Source organism: Myotis daubentonii, chromosome 8, assembly GCF_963259705.1.
Source record: "Myotis daubentonii chromosome 8, mMyoDau2.1, whole genome shotgun sequence".
Lineage (NCBI taxonomy): Eukaryota > Metazoa > Chordata > Mammalia > Chiroptera > Vespertilionidae > Myotis > Myotis daubentonii.
The window spans coordinates 41,880,486-41,903,587 of NC_081847.1; the positions used below are offsets into that span (position 1 = coordinate 41,880,486).

A 23,102-nucleotide genomic window follows, 5' to 3' on the forward strand; every position below is an offset into this window, starting at 1 on the left:
TTGCCTAAGAAATGCTGCCCAAGTGACATGTTACCAGTGCAGCAACCTGGAGACAGATACCTTTTCCAGAGGACTCAGCACACATGAATCTTACTCTGGACACCCCTCCCCAATTTTGGAGGAATTCAGGACTCTCCTGTAGGATCAGGTCAAGACTAGAATAGTCTTAAAAACTGTAATGGATCCCCTTCTTCAATCCATTGAGAACTTGGGGGGTTAGACAAGTGATGCATATCTCACCATCCTTGGTCCTGACAGCCCCCTAATGGGAAGAGTAGTCGAGGGGTGTGGTGGGCTCTGGAACCCTCGGCAGAGACAGGCTCACTGCAGCCAGACCACAGAGTGGGTACTTGTGAAGTGACTGCATAAGTAAAACGGACTTACTCTGTTTTGTTAAGAGACACTGTTAAAGAAATAAACAGTTTAACAAATCCAATCATAGAAACTTGCCAGAAGACCTTCCCTGTTCAGAATTCTTTAAGGTACTGCTGAGAAGTATTACTCTAGTGGTAAATTGCAAAGAATAAAAAATGCAGACCTGTAACATATGGTCCTTTCAGGCAGACTCAAGATTTGATACCAAGAATAGATTTGATTTCTTTTCTCCCATAAATAACGGTGTTTACAGATGACATAGAAGGGTGAGCGGTAGATATCAGAGCACAGAAAATGGTCAATGTAACAAAAACTTTTTTAGATTCTAGTTTAACTAAGTAAAGTTTTGTCAACATAAATGTATTTTACCAGTGGTTGTTTTAAAGAGGATTATTTGGAGGGGTAATTGTATTCATGTTTTGTGAAAGGATTTTGGCAATATAGCTATTAGATCTGCGCAAGGCTTAATAACAGATTTTCGAAAAGTACCTCTGGAAGTTTTATTTTCTTGTGGCTATTAAGTTGTACAGAATAAATATTTGTTAAAACAATTGTTCCATGTTACTCTAAGGACATAAATTGTGTGTGCTTACGTGTGTATAGATGCAGATCTAGATATAGGATATAGGTATAGATATAGGCATATAGTGAAGTCCAATACCTAGACCAACTGTTTTTAAACTAAATCACTTTTTATTTTTGAGTATAAGAACATTAGATTTAGAATGCTGATTCCTATCTTCTCCATTGAGGTAGAAGTGATGCTTTGAGAAACTAACGTTTTAATAACCACTTAATGGGGGGGGGGGGCTTTATGTGTCAGGAGCCTCAGTACCCTTGCTTCCCTCAAACCATACACAAGAGGACGTGCCAGGCCTGCGCCCAGCGAGACCCCGCAGGGCATGCTAGCGCGGTGCCTCTGCGTGACTGAAAATGCAGCATTCGTCCTCCACTGAAGAGGAAGGAGGCGCATCAGCCGGGGAGGGTTAGGGTTCAGACAAAATTATTGTTGAACCCACTTCTTAGTAATAAGTAACAAACAAAAAAGTTTAAAAACTTAATAGTTTTCCAGGCTTATGAAATATGTATGAATGTCATAATGTCTAATAAAGCTGAAATGGCTTTGTCAAAATGTCCCTGGTTTCAAAATGCTCCCCTGCAAACATCTTATCTCGGTCTCTCAGCCTCCCCCATTGCATTTCAGAAACGCAGTCCATGCCCCAGCACTTTTCTACTCTACATCAGTCTCTAGAAACATTAGAGGATGGTATTTCTTTTCCATCATCCATTTTACCTCCGCATCCCATGTTTTTAAAAATAATAACGGAAAAGTTACCGATGTTTTCTTGTAATATGAAACCAAAGATAAAAAAGGCAAGGAGAGTGTAATAGACTTGATGCAGTAGTCTCATAAATATCTAGGGTGGGCCACTTGTTCACCCACCCGGCAACTCTCACACTGAGACAGCAGGGCTAGATAATGGGAAGGTATATTCAAAACTCCTTAGGGGTATAAAATCATTCCTTATTTACTCCTCTAATAGTTTTTATTCTTACCTTCCCAGGCTCTTGCCATATGGCCATGGAATCATTAGGACAAAGCATAGATCTGGAATTGAAATACTTAATCCAGTCATGAAATTTAATCTAGAAAAAAATAAATAATAAATCAACCTCTTATAACCTTCCAACCATCCTCCCGACATCCCATTTTTACACAATGCCAAATCACACCCAGTGTGGTTATTCATACTACCTGTAGCCACAACTGTCATTTAGATAAACTGATAAATGTGGGGGGAAAATAGGGAATTTGCCAGGTAGCTTTTTTTCTGGTGGATAACTTCCTAATTTCATTCTAAATTATTGATGTGAACATAAGCATAACATCTATGGAGCTTTTATGTGATTGTTCTGCTGCTAGAAAGTATATTTCACTCCTTAATACTATAATAAGCCATGAGAATATAATTCGATTGAATACATAATCCTTTTCTTTTTTTCCATTTCTGTTCAAATAGACATATTTGCATAATAGTCACAGTAGTAAAACTGAGTTTTCATATTTGTTGTTTTTTTTTTTTTGTATCGTCAAATAAGGGTCACTTATTTCTTATTTTAAAATTTAAGGGTGTTTCTTATTATGAAGTTGTTTTCCATTGAAAGTAATTATTAGCAGACCTTACTGTCATTCCCCATCATTTTTCTTTCAATTGCTTTAAGAATTACTAAAATGAACTATTTTTGAAAAGTCTCAATACACTAACTATAGATGTACACATTTTAAAATATGTATCAGAGCTGGCTTTAACCTTTGAAAGGTGTTGCTCTCTACTTCCACATGCAGGTCATCTAACCTGGTTTTGTTGTTGTTTTGAAAATGTTCAATTCAGGTTCTACATGGTCAGCTACTATGAGCGGAGTCACAGGATAGCAGTGGGAGCTCGCAATGGTTCAGTGGCCCTGTATGACATCCGGACTGGAAAATGTCAGGTAAATAAATCACCGTGGCTTCCTCTCCATAAAGTGAGGAAGCTATTGAAGGGAGTGAGAGACTAGCACTTCACCATTATGGATAATACTAAAGGAATCAATAGTTTAATGAAGGACTCAAAGAGTATAGAGCCCTACTGTCTCCACTCGGTGGGATGAAGGGCTGCCTTTGTTATGCCACAGGTGAGTTTGTAACAGAGCCCAGAGGAGGTGGCACTGCTCACACACCACTGGGCGATACATCTTTTCTTCTTTAAACAAAGCTTTCTGATTTTATTGCCTGTTTTTGCCATGTGTTTTCTGAAAAACGTTTGATGATACATCATGATAGTTAATAGCTAAATAAAAATTTTCTGACTAGGTAAAATGAGATATTTAGCGAAGTTCGGAAAAAGAAGTCACAGTAGCATTTAGTGTAGCTCTATAAAAAGAAAACTGATGTTCTATTGAAATAAGATATAGCTTTGTATACTTTTATAACTCTTTTAATGGTTTTATAATACTTGATGGAAAAGTCTTGGTTTTGATTTTGATCTTGATCACTTGATTCGCAAAATGGACCAGTTGGGTAGACAAGGCAAGTCTAGCCCAAATTTAGCTATAAGCGAATCAAAGCTCTGAGATTAAACCTCTATCCCAGTGTCACACTCTTAGTTAATGGCAAAACCAGGGCTAGGCTCTGCTGTGATCGTGGTGAATTTACAGTGCTCATTGATAAATAGTTCCAAGTCATAACTTGTTATGTTTCACTGTAGCATTTATCAATGTGGATGTATTCACCATATTGGGAATTATATTGAACTGTATCAGATTGATATAGTCAACTGTACTAGGAATTTCCAGAAGAAATATGAAGTTCATAAAGACGTGGCTAAAATTTTAAACTGTCTCTTACATTTAATATGCTATTAATTAATTCTCCAAAAGCTCCTCTGGCGGCTTTCCGTGAAATAGTTCTCACAGATGGTAACAGGTGTTGGGGGTAGAAGTTTTGGGGGTCAGGCACATTTGGAGGAAACCATTTGAATGTTCCTCTTTGCAGGCCTCCTCAGGGTCTCTACCGTGTGGGTGTGCATTGTGCATTCCTGGGAGCGCACAGACTGTGTACCATTGGCTGTACTTAACGTAATAATTCAAGTCTGTTTGTGTGTTTTAAGGCATTAAGTTCTCATTGGTGACCATATTTCTTTACTTTGAGCTCTCACTTTGAGCAGTGAAACCTCTCTGAATATATGCTTAAAAATTAAGTTACATGTTTATATTATTTGCTCCTAAAAGAGATCGTTCTTTAAAATTGGAGTTTATCGTTACTAGGAGGCTTGAGAGAAATAAACCAGAAACATCTACAAGGAGCAGGAAAAAAAAAATAGAACAAGTTTCTTTAAAATCAAAGTGTGGAAATCATAGAGGACTCTTTGCTATCAGATAAGACATGGTTGCCACTGGCAGAGGGAGAAGTGAGGCCCTGTGAGCCCAGAGGAATGAAAGGAGCAACTGTTGATGTATCTAAAGTTTTACTGGAATACATCCCCGCTGATTCCCGTAAGGATTGTCTGAGCTGCTGGCACGCTCCAGTGGCGGAACTGAGTTGCCGTGACCAACAGAGACCTCATATGGTCCCCACAGCCTAACATAGTTACTATGGCCCTTTACAGAAAAAGTTTGCTGGTCCTGGACATAGATAATTGAGGAGGTAGATGAACTAATTTAACTGAAAAGTGATTTACAACAGTATAGCATAATATATTGGAGAATAATAATTAGAAACTTGTGTGGTTCACATTCCATCTTCACCATTTGTTAATTTTATAAACTTGGGGAAGTTCCTTAGCTTCTGAGCTGCAGCTCCCTCCCTTAAAACAGGGATAGAAACAGTGTATGTTATTGTGAGAAATACATAAGATAATTGATGTAAAATTCTTAGCACAGGGCCTGCCCAGGAGCTAATATTCAGTAAATTATGGCTATTATCATCTATATAATGAAAGCCTAAGTGACTGTTATGGCGGAATGACCAGTATGACTGGTCGCTATGATGTGCACTGACCACCAGGGGCAGACACTCAACGCAGGAGCTGCTCCTGGTGGTCAGTGTGCTCCCACAGTGGGAGCGCCGCTCAGCCAGAAGCTGGGCTCACGGCTGGCGAGCACAGTGGCGGTGGCAGGAGCCTCTCCACCTCTGTGGCAGCGCTAAGGAGCAGTGAGCAGGTGGGTGGAGCAAGGGGTCCTGGACTGCGAGAGGGTGCAGGCCGGGCTGAGGGACTGCCCCCTTCTCCCCCCCCCCCACAGTGCACGAAATTTGTGCACTGGGCCTCTAGTATTTAAATGATCTTGGAAATACATTACATTGCAATTAAATAACAGTGACTTTAGAGAATTTTAAAGCTAAAACTTGAGGCCTCAGGTGTTTATGGACTCTCAAGGCTTTGAGTTCTCACTCCTAGTTAGGGGCACTGTGGGGAAGGGAGGCCGCACTGCCTCGGGCCATGCGTAGATTTCCTGCTTAAAGGCAGCTCTTGCCTGTGGTGCTAAGTTGAATCTCTACTGATTATGGAAATCAGAAACTTTGATGCAGTTCAATAGTTAAAATTCTGCTGTGCTGCTGACTGAATTTCCACTTGGCAACTGCTAGCAATTTCAGACTATACCTGACTTGAATTTTGCTTCATTAAAAAAAAAAAAATAACTCCTTATGTAGTGCTTAAGTTTTGTTGGTAGGCAATGTTCTTGATAAGCAGACTAATTAAGCTCTAGGAACCCTTGGAGCTACAGGTGTGACTTTGGTTAAACCAGCAATGGAGGTTCTCCCTCCAGCAACATTTGCCTCTGGTTTGGCAGACTTGATTTCTGTCTCACTGATTTTCCAGTCCTTTCTGAATGCATTCTGTGTAGTAAACAACTGCTGGCTCTGTGTAAGTTTCTCTCAAGTTCATGTGAACTCATTTTCCTTATGAAGTTTGCACTGTGTCACTCAGAGGCATCTGATTCACTTCAGTAAATCTAGGCACAAGAAGAGTGTGGCTGATGTCTTACCTACATGTTAAATTATTAAAGGAACTTTATTATTAAAAATTTTAAGTAAGTCCCTTAAAGATTAAACTCATTTTTTAAAGCCTCATATTGTCTAGTTTCTGGTGCATAGTAAATGCACAGTAAAATACATGTTGATCAAATAAAACACCCCGAGTCTTTGGAGTAAAACCTGTACAAAAAAACAAAATGTGCCATCATTATATCAAAACTAGTGGCCCAGTGCACGAAATTTGATTTGTGCCCTGGGGGTGGAGGGGGTGTCTCTCAGCCTGGTCTGTGCCCTCTTGCAGTCTGGGACTGCTCGCTCCTTACTGCCTGCCTGCTCGCTGCCCCTTACTGCTCGGCTTGCTGCTCCTTAGTGCTGCTGCTGGCACGGAGGCAGGAGAGGCTCCCCCCACCATTGCTGTGCTCATCAGCTGTGAGCCCGGTTTCTGGCTGACCGGCGCTCCCCCTGTGGGAGCACACTGACCACCAGGAGCAGCTCCTGCGTTGAGTGTCTGCCCCCGGTGGTCAGTGCACATCATAGCGACCAGTTGTTCCACCAGTCTGCCGTTCGGTTGATTTGCATATTAGGCTTTTATTATATAGGATATATTTGTAATTTGGATATAGTTATATTTTCGTAGGTCAGAAACACCTCATCAAAATATTGTTTCTCTGTAAGGGATGATGGGATATATTTTCAGAAACAGCATAGAGGGCCTATTTCTTATGAGTCATGAAAGATATACCTACATTTCTGTAGCGGACTGTGGCCAGGCCTGCCCTAGGCCAGATTATGAGGAAAAAATAGAAGCCAAGATTGATTGATTGTATGTATAGAACTGTGGCCACTAAGGTCTAGCTATAATCCCTTAAAGAGCAGGGGTGTATTCTGGAATGCTAGAGAAAGCGATGGGCCTGAAGTTGGTGCTTCTGTAGCCTCAGGGATTCCTTGCTCCCTGCCGGATGGATGCGTTGAACTTCAGCTCACCTTCATGGGGAAAGAAGGAGGCCATTGGACACTGCATCCACTTGCTTTCCCCTCGCCTCCTGAGTGGCCTCTACTCTGCTTCTTCCTTGATCAGGGGTATTAAAGTGAGAGCAAGCCCAAACTCTGTCCAAATCCATTTTACCACTGTGTAAACCTCGATTTATCATCGCTGTCCAGCCTGGCTCACTTCACTTTTCAGCCAACAAGACTTCCCTGACTGGCTCAGTCATATTGTTATATTCAGGCCCTGCCAATCATCTAACTAGACTAATGAGAAGCAATACCACAACCCCCTTAAAGTGAATATGGACCATGAGGAGGATGGCCTCATTGTTTTCCTGTTAAGCTCCTCTTCCCTCGATCCCATTTGTCCTCAACTGCAAATTTTGTGAGACTTACTAGCATTTCACATAAGAATTGCACAAATCTTATGTGAAAAACAGTGATTCCAATAGATAAGTAGAAACACCTCTTGTCTGTGACTTAGGAAATACCAAGCCAGTAACATAGATTTTATGAATATAGTTACATAGTGTTGGCAAAGCATTGAAGAAATTACTGAATGCTGGCATTTTCCATAAATAATATTTTTTAGGAAAAGGAGGGCTTAGCAAGATATGGAAATGTTTTCAGCATGGGATTTAAAGCATTCTGATGACAATAATCCAGTGTGATTTTCTGTAATACATTTGATTCTGGCAAGCACTCTAAGGCTACTACATATCAGAAGAGCTAATTTTCAAGACCCAACAGAAATGTCAGCAAACACACCTATATTCATAGAAGTTTGGACAGCAATGTGTTCTTCTCTCTAAAAATACCAAAGCTTTTACTTCTAGTTAGGAGGAGCGCTGGACCTTCGGGAGCTGGTGGACAGTAAGATTGATGTTATTTTAAGGCAGAGTTTTGAAGCTCCAGGCGCAGTTTTCAACGCGCAGAATTCTATAACGGGCAGGCATCAAGGGCACTTAGGCGGTGATTGCAAAAATTGCAGTGAGAATTGACTAGAGTACTTAGTCAGACAGTGACATTTTAGGCATTTTCTTCCTGCTCTTTTCAGCAGCTGGTTTTCTGGCAGGTGCTGCCTGTGACATTCTGAAGCAGCAACCAGAAATACGGCGTCGGGGGTGGGGGTGGGGGGTTAATAAGATGAATGGTTGGAGAAGACAATGGCTTCCTGACATCACGTTGAAGAATTACCTAACAAGCATCCCGTTTTAAGAGTGAAATGCTATTTAGAGAAGAATCTCTAGGAAGAGAAACCTATCTAGAACAATGCTTGAAATTAGACCATCATTTATTCTGAAAGTTTAAAAAATTTTAAAGAATATTTTTAACTGACAGTGTAGAGGAGGATTTTTCTGTTTGTTTACCCCATCATTCAGTGAGTATTTCTTATATCAATGTTATACTTTGAATGGTAGTATTTACACCAAGAAAGAAAATTAGATTCTTTTTATAATTGGAACTACATGAGGCAGAGAATTTTACTGTTTACCAACACAGTAGTTATTCCAAGCATTTCAACATTCCTGCAAAAGCATTGGGTGGACTAAAAGTTATTATGATTCCCAAATTCACATTTTATCTACATTTCTTAATGTCATTCAGTTTCCTTCCTAGCATTCTCTTTTTTCCCCAACACATAAAAAATGAAAGTATAAATGTCTAAGTACATATATTTCATATATATTTAGTCCATACATTTAGAAAATATTACATGGGAGAGTCATGGTGCATCGAATTTATTCTGGATTCACTGCCTTGTATTCTTTATATCCACTCTTGATATATAAGGTACTTAGAACAAGGCCTGGCATACAGTAATCATTCGATAAAAATGAATCATAAGTACTCTAACCCATATATTGAGGACAGGAGTCTGTAGTTCATGAAAGGAACTAAAGAGATGTTGATGGTGATTAAAAGAGAATATTGTCAAAATTTGGTAGTTCCTATCTCAAATAAAACTTGGGATGGAACTCATGGTTAGTGGGGGAGGTATCATAAAAGCCCTCAGATCTGGCACAATCAGCCCCAAAAGTTGCTCAGTTAATAAAAAATGTTGCTCAAGTGTGGAATCATAGAAAATGATATATATCTTAAATATTGTATTTTAAAATTACCTTATTTTCCATCTCCTGATGTGAGACCAAGGCCTTTTCTTTCTATAATTAGTCCACATTTTTCTTTCTAAACCACACCTTCTAAACCACAGCTTCTGCTTTTCTAAGTAGATTGGGAAATTAAAGATACTTATAAAGCAATATAAGAGTATAATCCTAGATATTTATGCTTTTTCCCAGTTTTTTGCAGTTATCTAACACCTGATATCAGGAATGTGTGTATGTATGTGTCTTTGTAAAGCTGTCTTCCCATTCTTAATTTAAAATTTTATATCACCATAAAATTGTGGCTAACTGCAGATCACAATGCTCAGCTGGTGGGAGCAGCAGCGGGTGGGCCTCGAAAGCACTGGCGTTCCTTGTTTGGTGGGCATCAGTCAGGATGTTTTACAGAGTGAATCTATATATATCAAAGTCAAGCGGCTGGAATGACGGAACGACCGGTTGCTGTGACACGCACTGCGTCGGCCAGCTGGCCCAATTGGGGCCCTGATCCGTCTCCCCCAACCTCCCACGGCCCCTCCCCGGCTGGTCTGGCCCCTAGCCACCCCCCTACCCCAATCGTGGGCAGAGCTAGCTGGCCAGCTGCCTACGGCCCCTCCCCCTGGCTGCCCTGCCCCCGATCGGCCTGCCCCTCAATTGGGGGCAGGGCCGGCTGGCCACAGGAGGTCATCCCCTCCTCCCTCCCCCGCCGGCCTCACCTGTGCACAAATTTGTGCACCGGGCCTCTAGTAGAGAATATTGGTTCACCCTAGAGTCAGTAAAGTAGAAGTCAGTTACGAGAGATTCTGTAGTGCAATACATACAATGGGTAGTGCTTAGACGTATTCGCGTGACACCATGAAATGCAGAAGGGAATGACTGCTTGTGTGGGCAAGGTATTCACAGTCTAGTAGGAATAACAAAGTGGAAAGACAGACACAAGTAGTAAAGTGTATACTGTTACAACAGAATGTGGGAGACAAGAACAGGAAAAGGTTCATGTACTGGGAGCAAAAGTTGCAAAGGAGCGTGGGAGTGTGGTGGATGAGAAGTGAGACAAAGCTGGTAGAGAGGGTTCTCTGAGGCATGGGGAGCCCTTCTTGGCTAGATTGCTTCATAGTTTGTCAGCAGTGAGCAACAGACTCAGATGTCTAAGAGACCAAGCAGATAAATGCAGTGGTTCTCAACCTTCCTAATGCCGCGCGACCCTTTAATACAGTTCCTCATGTTGTGGTGACCCCCAGCCATAAAATTTTTTTCGTTGCTACTTCATAACTGTAATTTTGCTACTGTTATGAATCATAATGTAAATATCTGACATGCAGGATGTCGTTTCAGGGGTCGCAACCCACAGGTTGAGAACCTCTGGCTTAAATTAATAAAACAAGGTAAGATTTATCTTTCACTTTTCCATTTTTGATAGCACCATCCAAGAAATATTCACCTTTCTTTTTAACACCACTCTCTATAAAACAACAGCATAAGCCTTTAATAAAATGCCAGTTTCTATTGCACTTGAGAGTTAGGGACAGAACTGGGAGGGCTAGGGACCATGGCGGACTGGAGGGCACCTGCTCTGGTGAAGGCATCAGCCAGGTCTCAGACCCTGAAGGCGGGTGCCGCGTGGAATCGTGGACCTAGTGTTGCCTGATCTTCTGGTTTTTCAAGATAACCTGAAAATCTGAGTTTTTAAGAACCTCCAAATTTGTAATTGCTAGTAACTGATTTTAAAAGTTTTTAAAGTGCATAAATCAATACTATGCTGAATGCATTCAGTACATTTAGAGAAAACATTTAAGAGTTTCAAGCAAGGGAGCAACAGGATTAGATATTCCATTTGGATAGTCAGGACTGCAGACAATGAATTGGTGATGGTTTGCTCCTTGAGGCTTTGGTAACAACCCAGGTAGCAGGTCTCGGGGCTTGGTTGGCATCTGGGGGGACTGGGTGAAGACAAGGAGTAAGAAGCATATAGAGCAAGTGGATGATGATTAGTCTTAAAATAGAGTATTTTAGATATATACACTAAAATATAGATTGATACCATAACGTATAAGTAGAAGCAACATTTTCAGGGAAGAAAGAAACAGATGGGCTGTGTATGAACTGGTAGGGAAGACAGGTGTATAAAAGGAAAGATTTAGGCATAGAGAGGAATTTTAAAAATAATTTTGGAATTGTTGGGAAGATTTCAAAGTTAGGGTATTTTATGTGCAAAGTGGTGAGAGTTACAAAAGAGGCTTTAAATGAAAGAATTTATTATTTCCTATAACATGAAGGGGTACGTGGTCCCCTCAGGGCCGCCAGTCTCTCCGTCTCTCTGCTCCACTGCAGACTGTGTTGGTTTCTTAGGCAGAACCACCTCCGGGCACAGGATGGCTGCCACAGAGCCAGCAGCCTCTGCAGGGGGTGCCATCCAGAGCGAGAAAGAAGTTCTGAAAGCAAATGCAGCCTCTGAGAAAGCCTGTTCTGTGTCTCAGTTGTCCAAAGTTGCATCACATACCCATGTGCATTAGACCTGTTGCTGGCAGAGAATGGAATTATCATGACCAATTGAGATTTACTCCTGAGATAGCAGAAGGCTGTCACCCTCCTGGGGGCCAGGGGATTGGCCTGAGGAAGGCAGCCACCCTTTGCCTCCCCAAGGGAATCTGGTAACGTCTCCCCTGGAGGGTTCTTAGCTGTAATGACCAGGAAAAGAGGGTTGACAGCAGACTTCTTCCACTCACTGTCTTTGGGAACTTGAACAAGTTTCTAGCCCTCTTTGAACCAGTTTCCTCGCCTGCAGCATGGGGATGCGTTTGGGTCTTCCCGATCAATTGAGCTAACGTTTGTGAGATACTTAGTTGTGTGCTTTTGCAGTTGAAGTGCTCAGTAAATGGTGCTGGTGGGTTAAGAGTCATCTTCAAAGGTCAGTCCAGTTTAGTTTCTGAGTTTGAAAGAGAACTTTTTGTCTTGGTCTATGAATGAATCTCTTACCAATAGGAAACATTTCAACACCCAGTAGGCTGATAATAAGCTTAGTTTAAAGGTGCGAACTTTCCCCTTTACTCCCACAGAAACAGTGAGCTGGGTTGGCGGAGAGCAGGGGCTGCCTCCAGAGACCTGGCTCCGATCCCTCCCCGGCACCGCCCAGGAGACCCTCCCCTTTGCTCTGAAGGGAGAAGTTGCCCTTGATTACCAGACACTGTCCCTCCTCTTCCCAGTTCAGCTGATGGCTCTCCTGCTTCAGAGCTGTGGCAGCTACGCTTAAAGACAGAGTAGGTGCTAGAAATAACTATTCCTTTGAATGTTTAACTGCTAAGCAAGTCTGCTCTTCCCCCAAGTTACATCTTAATCTAGAATATTCATTCATGCAGGAAGTTATTTAAAAACATAGTTGACTTTCAAAGGAATGACAAGAGCAGTTAAGCACCTATAGAATGGCCACGACACCAGGTTAAATGCTTCTTTTTCATGTTTTCTGAGAGTGGCCCTTTGCAGTACTGAGAAAGCCAGTTCCCAACGCCCCTCGAATTTCTCTGGACGCACATCCCAGCGGCTGGCATTGTTATTGTGTGGCTGTAATTTATGTAAATGCGTTGTCAGAGATGAATGAAAACTTATAGTTGTAAATCTACAAGGACACAGCTATAACTCACATAGATTTATTACTTGTAGACATGTACATCAAGCCTCTGGAATTACTGCTTCTACTGTAGACAGAGGTTAAAGAAAAAGGTAACAACTTACATGCCATTATACATACACAGCAGTTTGTCATTTATTGGTGGTGGTATGAATACAGAATACAGCAGGTGACTGTCCTTCACCCAGCACAGTCTAATCAGCAAGTTTCAGCAAGGATGCTGAAGGAAAGACCGCCAAGTAAGTAGTCAGAATATTTAGTCTTAGAGCCAGTCACTCACTTTGTTACTTAACTTCTCTGAGCCAAAATTTACTAAGTATAAAACTATGTATCACAAACCTGTTGACACCACCCCAATACACCACCTTGGTTTTTGTGAGAAAGCCATGCGTTCATTTATTCATTCAACATTATTGAGTGCCTACTGTATATCACACATTCTTTTTAGGCTGAAAGAAATAATATAGGCCAACATCCTTATTTTTACACACACACAAAAAAACACAGTGAGGCCAGAAAGATGAAATGCTCTACAAAAGGATATGGAAGGGCTTTTGAAAACGCAAAGTGCATACAAGGGGAAATCATTATTAATTGTAATACAAAGCCAATAGTTCTTGTCTGTCTGTGTGTTTAGTTCTGCATAGATGTTTCTGCCTAGGAGTTCCTTTTCCATAAATTCACGGGGCATTGTCATTTAGCATTGTTCTTTTCAAACGAGCTGACATCAGAATCACGTTGAATATTTCAAAATAGATCTCCTACCTCAGACCTTCTGAATCAGAATCTCTGAGGCAGGGACCCAGATGTCTACTCCCAGGTAATGCTAATGAAAACTAGAGCTGGGAAACACTGGGTTTACCGAATAAAATCACAGATTATATAAGGAACAGATAATGTGTGAATTAACATTTTAAGTCCTCTGTGGTCTATAAAGTCAAATTAATAATAAGGAGAAATAGCCTGCATTAGATTTATAATCATAAAGACTGAAATAGAGCCTTAAGATGAGTGGAATTTGCTTTGGGTAGGGGGTGTTACCATTGGAAAGGCAATGTAGCAACATTAAAGAAAGGTTTAGAGGGGGAAAATCACCACAACGTGCCCCCCCCAAGATTTTATTTATATATACTTACATGTATAACTATAGTTATTTGCAGTCATAGTCTACATATTTCTATGTTTGTTTCAAAACATAAAATTATAAAAATCTAGTTTATGAGGTTTTAGTTATGTTTTTCTATGCAGAAATTTTACTCACTGCCCTGAGCTGAGCTGAGGCCAGAATCCCTAGATTTTCATAATGCATCTGGGAGTTTTCCTGTTATGTTATACCAACCCCCCGACAGAGCTTTAAGCAACTACTGTTGGGAACACATATAGCCTCCCTTTCTCTCCACAGTCCACTTTCTGATGACTTTTCTCATCTTCAAATTACAACAGGAGGGAGCCTTGACCAGATAAAATCACTAACAGCAACTGTGCTTACAGAAGTCACCAATATCTTGTTAACCCCTTACAGCTTTGTCCTTTATCAGAAGTTTTCTCCAGCTGCTCAAGTACAACACAAAATTCAAGATTTCTCTGTTTCTGGATATCTCACAGTATGGTAGGATCTTTTCTCCCTGCCGCATCCATTCAAATTTATCAGTTGAACAAATATTAAATATTTACTCTATGCCAGCTACTACGTTATTGCAACACACTAGTGAAATAATGTATTTCTTCTTAATGACCATGAGGAAACGAATGCTTCCTCCAGAGACTTAACTGCAAGAACATTTTTAGATGCTTTGCTTTTCCAAGTTGTGAATCTAGTGAAATTTCCAGGATATGAGCCACTTCCCTATTTGGGGAAGCTAAGCATTTAGTTTTTCAATACATCCTTAATAATATACTTTAAAATGTTACACACCAAGGAGATTTTATAGGAGAGCAACCGGAGACAAGACTGGGAGATGGGCTAGAGCTAGGTCAGAGACTCTGGAGTCATGCTGAGGAATTTTGATATTATCCTAAATGCAGTGGGGACTATGAAGGTTTCTAGCAAGTGACTTAATCTGATCTAATTGCTGTGTGGGGAATGGACTGAAGGAAGACAGAAGTGGAAATGGGAAGATCAGTGACAAGGCTGTTCTAGAAATATTCCGCACTAGAGATGACAGCATTCTAGACTGGTATGGGGACGGTGAAGACAGAGAGAAATGAGATGAATTTGAAGATGAAATTGACATTTGGTGTGGTAATTGAGGGTGAGATGTTGAGGATTACTCCAGGGTTTTTGGTGTGAGCAACAGAATAGATGGGACATACTGGAAGAGAAGCAGATTTGTGGATTCAGGAGATGGCAAAAAATTAATCACTCAGTTTTTGATATTAACTTTGAGATGCCTAGAGAATAATCATGTGGAACTGTCATATATGTAGCTATACACATGGCTCTAGAGGTAAACATGTAGACATGATTGACATGTTGGTGTATTCAGAGCAGATGAGTATAGAGTGAGAGGGAAGGGGCTGGGACAAAGCCTACAAAATTCAACACTTAGAGATGAGATGGAGGAGACGCATCTGACAAAACCATAGAATGGATGGTTTGAGGGCAGGAAGAAAATCAGAAGACTGCGCTGCCTTAGCCACCAAAGAGCAGCATGTCTCATGGAGGAAATGCTGCTGAAAGATCAAGTGAGATAAAAAGGAAAAGCAGTCCATCAGATTTAGCAACAGAAGGTCATTGGTGACTCTAAAAAGCAGTCTCAGTGCAGTGGTGGGTGGAAGTGTGGCAACGGGAAGGCTGAGGACCGTTCTTCCAAGGAGCATGACTGAAAACAGAAAGAGAAAAGAGAGACAGCAAGCAGTAAATGCGGCACCAAGAGAGTTTTGCTTTGCAAGCTAGGTATACTAGGTATTTCACCACCGAAGGAGAGCACTTGACCCATGGTTTAGCAAATTAACACAGTTAGCAGTAGGAAAAGATTTAAAACAGTTATGAAAGATACCGTTTGGGATTGGCCATGAAGAAAATACTTCTGCATGTTGTCTGTCTACTGTCATTCTGAACCATTTTAATATTAATTTAATGCAAACCCCAAACATTCAAGCGGCGTTAATGCTAATGAGAGTAATGACAAGGCCTTTGAGACAGACCTTTGAAATGACAGCTATACTATCACACCCGACTTTATACAGGGTGGTTTGCAAAATTACTCAATTTCTGAGTGTTCTTAAAGGAAATTACTCAGCAGTCCTGTACTTCTAGAATTTAAGGAGATATTTCCAAAGATGCAGCATTATATATATGTATGATTTATCAAATATATTTACATTTGATATAAATATATGATGGCCACAGCATTCTTTTCATGTTAGCAAGAAAGAGTTATCCATTTCAATGAGCACAGTTTTTAGATCCTTTCTCTTTATTTTCTCCAGACAAGAAAGTGGTTTGTTCAGTTTGCGTTTCTGAATTTCCACCAGGGAAATGCAAGTGGCCTCATAGGCTTGAGCTATTTTCTTACCGGTTAGCCATCTCACTGAAGAAAGAGCTATACTCTGATTTTTCACCTTTTCCATAAAGCAAATAGAGAGCTGTTTACAACAGCCTTTGTCTGGCTTTGGCATTGATTTTAAATCACCTGGATTGATCATGTGGTTATGGGACTTTAAAAATCCCACCAAACACCAGAGCTTCTAAACACAATTAGAATTGAGGGGTTTTTAATCAGCTGGCATTATGTCTGTAGGAGTACATTTTAAATTACCCTTAACTTCTGCTCATGTTTGGTGGGGAAAAGCGCTGTCCTAATGAATGTATAGAGTCTGGGGTTTTGTAGATGCACTCTCTAACCAGGCAGAAATGTTCCCACTTTTCAAAGCAAGGAAGCATCTGAAATCTGAATCTTCTTTAAGTATTTCACTGCCTGGGCAGTTTCTTCAGCCAATGAGGGGAAAGTATGCAAATGAGCCAGCTGTCCTGTCACACAGTCCTCAGTCACAGGACAGCAGCAGGATTTAGGTAAGCTGATCTCAACCAGATTTGACAAAGAGGTGGAAGGTCTAAAATTAAATAGGTCAACACAAATCCTTCAATGATAGGCAGAAGTGAAGGGACAATGAGGGACCCCCTAGGAAAACTGTTTTGTAAAGACTGCTGATATTATTGCTTTTTTTTTCAGATTTCCCATCATCATTGGCATCTAAGTCTGAGTAATCTTCTTTAATATGAAGCACCACATATTTTTCACTAATTATGCTTTAGATGGTTTCTATAAAATCGGTGTTTTAACGAAGTTCATGTTTATAATGATTCAAACTACGTTAAGGAGCCGACTTTTCTTTCTTAAAGGCAGGTATTTTTCTAAGGCTGGCTCTACTGCTTCGATTTTGTTACGGTGACTAGATAAGCTAATATAACTTTGCAAAAATGGAAACCTGCTTTTAACCATATTGTACGAACGTGCTAGTTATAAACATAGAGTGCAGAATAGACAGTTTGCACTTTTTCCTCTCCTAGCTGGCAACTAAGTTTACTTATATCAGATTTCAATAATTACACACACACACACACACACACACACACCAGTAAACTCCCTGTCAGTCTCCTAATAGTAAAACATAGTAAGCATCAACAAAGGGATTGTCTTTTGAATTCATATTCTTTCTAGTTAAAAAAACATATGTCCCCAGAATAACCATGATTTGGGAGGGTTCTTATGGTAGTGTGTTCCTAAACAATGTAGTACTGTTTCCCTCAAACCCTGTAAATAATTGTCAGGGAATAAAAGAAAAAAGAAACAGGAAAGTCCTTGCCAATAGGCTGACCAAATAAAAAATATTCTTTTAAAGTGCAACTGAAACCCTATAAGAGATGAGTGCTTTGTTTCCTAAATTCACTCACAGAGCATTTCACACAATGGTAATTTTTTCTCTCTCTCTCTTTTTTTTTTTAAATATTCTTGTGATATTGTAACAATAGGAATATATTACAGCCCTTCCTCTAACATTATGTTGGAAGAACATTTATGATCTTTCCCACTTGAGCTAGCGCACATTTTGATGCTTTTAGATGTTATTTTATCTGTTTGGAAAAATAAGAAATAAACCTTAAAATGTTTCTTCACTATTCCGTTTTTCTGGCAGCACATTTTCTCCATGTTGCAAGAAAGATGGCTTTACATAGTAACTTCGAAATAACGCCTAATGATTAACAGAATGATGGATGTGATGAATCACCTTTTTCTTGAGAAATAATAAATCAACATATTCCTACCCATAAATTTTTACTGAAAAATGTGAAATATGAGCATCATATATTTAACAAGGTGTCAGAGACAAACACTGTTGACAAAATGTTGCCCTTCTAACCAGTAGAATCCATTAAAATGTTGTGTTTCTTTTTTGAAAACAATTCAAGTATAATTTACAGTTTCCTAAATGTAGTAAGGTTTTACTTCTTGCTTACTCCTCTAATGATAACTAAACATGGGCATAAGTAAGATCTGCTTGTCCATTATCAATACCAGACCCCAAATTTAAGAAAATAAAATCTAATTCCTAATACAGGAATATTTTACTCACAAAAATTGTGGTTCTGTTTAAGTAATTCTGTCCTGGCTCTGATTCAGGTAGCCTATTTTCCCTTGCTCTGCTTTCATGTTTAGCTGGACTTTGTAATGACGTCTGTTTGGATTTTTTTGGAGGCCTTGAAGGGTGAGTTTGTGATTACATTAAAGGTCCGTTGATTGTTAGCTGCAACAGCAAGTTTGCTTTTTTCCCATTTGGGGTGTTTCTCCTGCGTGGCCATGTTGTGGGAAGTGGAGCAGGGCAGGGTCCTTCCCCGGCTGTATTGATTTGCCCTTCAGCAATGTGCAGTGCGGAGAGGACCTCAGGCCTTGTTGTTGATTATCTACACAGTGTCTCTGGGAACATTATTGACCCATTGCCGCTGACTGCCTGTGGCTCTTGATTTTTCGCACCGTCTCCATGACACTCATAATAAAACACACTATCTTATTGCTCCTCAGCTCTGAGAGCCAACTGATTCAGCCTTAGAACACCGCAATGTTTCTGGAGAACATTTATTGTATGTGGGGGTAGTGTTGTAGCAATTTCAGTAGTCTGTCTTGTGTAGTTTTAATAGCTTCCTCTACAGGAGGGTTCCACACAGGCTATTACGTTTTTATTCTCTTTAAAAAGCCAATCAATCCTACCTCTGCCTATGTTGTTAACATGAAATTTTACATTATGAGTATAAAACAAATTTTAAAACATTGGACTAATAAAAAGAATATTCTGTATTATCATTAAGCTTGACATGTTGCTATAAGACTCATTTTCAAAACTGAATTTTGAAATGTCACAAGAATTGTGCTATGATTTGTTAATACAGTGAATGATGGATTTTTGAAGTTTCTGATCATATTTGATTAACATGTTTCTACTTTACTATTGTCAAAATGTCCTCTGTTATACATTTTAACTTCTGATAGGGTATCAAATTTTAAGAAATTACGTAAAACCTTTCTTCTTAATTATTTTGGAAGATTTTTTCTATGTAAGCTAATAATTAGTGGAAAATGGATTTCTTTGAGCCTCTGTCTTTATGTTTAGTTTTGGAGGTTTTATAAGTTTTAATATCATATTATTTTAATGTTTATTTTTCATGTAGTTCCTAGTCCAAAAGTGGCATTAATAATTTATTTGTGCCCTAAGTGTTGATTTATAGTATAGTGTTTCAGAAATAGGCTTTGACTTTTGTTGGTATAGAGAGTATAAAATGCACATTTCTTAGAGATACTATAAATATTTTAACCCACTGTCTGTATCATTACTAGTGTAAATGGTAATAGGTCAAAAGAGAGCAACCACTCCATTCTTGCCAGAAATATCTGGACATTTTTATAGAAAAGATAAGCCAAGCAAGACTTGCAGGTTAGGTTAGTATTATTAGTTACTTTTCCTTGAAGTTGTCTAAAAGTGTTTTCATTAGTCAGAACAAACAAAAGTTTCTTTAACAAACCTATTTTCAATAAATTCAGATTTGGGGAAATACAAATAAAGCTAATTTCTTTTTATTAGTATGTGTCCAATTTCATGAATTCCCTGAACTAGGGTCTGTTTCAAAAATGTTTGCTATGACGGTATTTCAAATTATCAGTAGCTCACTGCTGGAAGATGTTAAGTTTGACAGTTTATGTCAGTGAGCTTTGCCATTTAATTTTTTTAACACTTTGAAATCACAATTTACTTGTGTTGGTTGGTGGATTTAGTTTTTGCATCTTCTTTTTTTATATTTAAGTAGGTAGGTTTTATGTTTTAAGGACACATGGTTTTCTAATTGTACATTTTTAAAAATATTAAACTGTAAAAAATAAAAAGAAAGAACTCATGGGCATGGACAACAGTGTGGTAATTGTGGAATGGACAAGGGTGGGTGGAGGTGGAAGAGGGTATAGGGACGATAAATGGTGATGGAAAAAAGTAAAATAAAGAAAAAATATTAAACCATCATGAAATAAGAGTTTTTAATTAAAGTTTTAGCAAGTACTGCTTGTGGCTGGTGTGGGGCAGGGGGAAGAAAGGGGGAGACACAACATAGTCTCATAGATCTGCACAAAACCTCATGCAACAAAATGGTCTCTTTAATTTGTGTCTAGTTGTTTCTCAACTAATTTGCTTTGGGTCATTGTCCACTTGAAGTTATTAGAACCCAATGACAGAAAAATCAGGAAAGATCCACTTCTCATCCCTCCAAATTAGTGTTGTTCTTTCAAATTAAAAAATTGATTCTCCTCCATGCTTCTATGTGCCACACCTCATGAGGTTTTAAGACAGGTGTGATGAGAGTAGATGCAAAACCTCTGTCACTCTCAAGCGGAGGCCTTTCTCAAGCCCCGATGCACAGGCTAAGGCTGCCTCCATCCACCTCTGGGAAGATGCCAGGGTACACTTGACCTGTTGTTATGCAAGCAGTGTTTTTTCACAGCCAACGTTTACTTGTATGAATTTAACACCCACAGTGGGTCAGGTTTGAATTCTCTATATAGGAGTCAAGTGCCAAGTTTACCATAAACCTGGTTCTCAGTGGTGTTGAGCCCTCCCACCTGATGGTTTTAGATAGCATGCGGTTTGTCTTCCACTTAAGCCTAAGTATTTCAGTGTCTTTGCACATTCAGAACCACTTTCAAGTGTATATATATATATATATATATATATATATATATATATATATATGGCTTCCTCTAACCGAGTCCTACTTATCAGGTATTGCAAAGGTTAAGCCTTATCATCTGCACCAAAAAAAAAAAAGGTGAGGTTTCATCAAAAACTTCCATCCTCACAACCTTTCGACCACAATTTGATGATGATTATTGATTATTTCCCAGCCTTTCACTCACGCTCTGCCACTGCGGCCAGCCCTGATATACAGATAGGGCTGTAGTCCAGCTGAAATAAGACTCCATCTTGATAATGGACTGAGATGAGATACTGTTATTTGATAAAGATAATTGATGTTTCACAGTGAATTGGAAAGCAGCTTCAAGAGCAGCGTACCTGGAGCTGTATTCCACCCACAAATACGGCAGTTGTTTATAAAAATAGAACAAAAGAACTAAAGGTAAATATTCGGACATGGCTTTTAAGAGCGTTTGGTGCTATGATTTTTTTTCTCATGTTTGATTATGTTAAGGTCTAGTGGAAAAACATAGGAAAGGGCCTATCACATTATTTTTCCCTTTTTGGTTTCACGTTAGTTAAAAGCGAAGGTGTTATTGATCAGCTCCCTTGCAGACATATTCCCTAAATTCTGTGTTTGGATTATGATGAATCACTGTCATGCATAAAATGGCTATCTTAGGTCAGAGTTAAATTTCATGTTATCATTAATCTCTGGAACATTTTACATACCGTATGAAAACACAATTTAAATTATTGATCATAAGCATCATATCTCATGGCAAATGCAATTCAAATAATCTGTGAATGCAGGTTGGGTTTCTCCTCATTTATTATTAACAGATTTCTCTAAAAACAATACGTAACTCACTGTATATGTTTGTTCACAATTCCTTCAACCACCGGGTTTAAGTTGATTAAGGTATCATTCATCTTAGGTACGGTTCATCCGATTTCTTTTAGTCTTATCACCTTCGTAACCCCTAATTAAGCAATAAGGCTTGACAGGAAGTATGGTTATCATGAGATAATGACACCCCAAGTGTGTTGTGAGGCACAAGGTTCGGCTGAGTGCTTCTAAACCTCCAGGGGTGTGATTATCTCATGATAAACATGCCACATTGCCGCTCACTGATATTGTTGTTGCATACACACACTCCTGGAGTTAGGGGGAAATTGACATGTCCTCGCCCACCTTCTCACCCAAACAAATTGCTGGTTTCATAAAACTATTGATTCAGATTTCATATTTATAAGCCAAAATTTGAACCCCAAAGCTTTTATTTTATTGTTTAAATAGTATCAGTTGACTTGCCAAATACAAAATACAGATTTACTTTTTTTTAAGGTAAGTTTCTTCAGAAGAAAGGCCTCATGGAAAGCAAGTAATGTTTTTTGTTGTCATAGTTTTGCAGCAGTGTGTGGACCGCACTTCAGTGAGCAGTAAAAGATGAGGCATTCTCGTAAACCCAGAAGAAGCATGCTTGTGCATTCATCCAAATGAAATTATTAAGTAATTGAAAGTTCTTTAGGAAGTATTAGAATATTTTGATTTGGAAAATCCTTTTTTAGTTTATCACTTGTTACTATCACAGTTAAAAATAGACCAATGGAGGAAGAGAAGAAAATATTAGTTTTGTATCTATATTTTAAGTTCAGATTTCTTGTGATTAATAATAATTCAGGGAAGAATATATTGAATTTTCTTGTACAAGCTGTAATTTGGTATGTATGTGTTGTTGTTGTCGGAATAACTTTTGAATATTTTCAGTATGAATTTAACTTATTTGTGTCTTCTAAAACAAAAATATTCAATGGAATTTTCTGTGATGAAGAAAATGTCCTATATCTATGTTTTCCAATATGACAACCACTAGCCACATATGGCTAATGAGACTGTATTTTAAATTTTATTTCATCTTAATTAATTTCAATTTAAATGGCTGCATTTGGCTAATGGCTAACAGATTGGTGATGGTATAGTTCTAAAGGGGGGAAAAAGGAAATCCCTAAAAGTTCATCTTTCTTGAGCTCCTCTTGTACAATTACTGAGAAATGAATGGCTTTATAGCTTAATAGAATATTTTCCAAGAAATTAGTTTATGCTTTGGTCATTTATATTTTAATGTTTAAGTAACAACCGAAAATGTCTGTTAGTTTTATAAAGATCTAAAATTCTCCTTAGTGGAACTTCTGTTCTGTTTAATTTGTATGCAGTTTTTCGTGAGTTTCTGTCCACTAGTTAGGTATTTGATGCATGTTAGAACTGTTAATCTAGTTATGAATTAAAGTATAACTTTTCTGGCAAAGTGAGACA

General features: G+C 39.1%; 1 protein-coding gene across 6 annotated transcripts in view; it reads left to right on the forward strand.

Moving 5' to 3' along the window:
* Nucleotides 1-23,102, forward strand: part of WDR7 (WD repeat domain 7) — a 291,854-nt gene that overhangs the window by 236,251 nt on the left and 32,501 nt on the right. For all 6 annotated transcript variants that reach the window (XM_059706176.1, XM_059706178.1, XM_059706179.1 and 3 more), the window contains one exon: nucleotides 2,769-2,868. In XM_059706176.1, coding sequence (XP_059562159.1) covers nucleotides 2,769-2,868 — 100 coding nt within the window. The remainder of the gene's footprint in view (nucleotides 1-2,768; nucleotides 2,869-23,102) is intronic.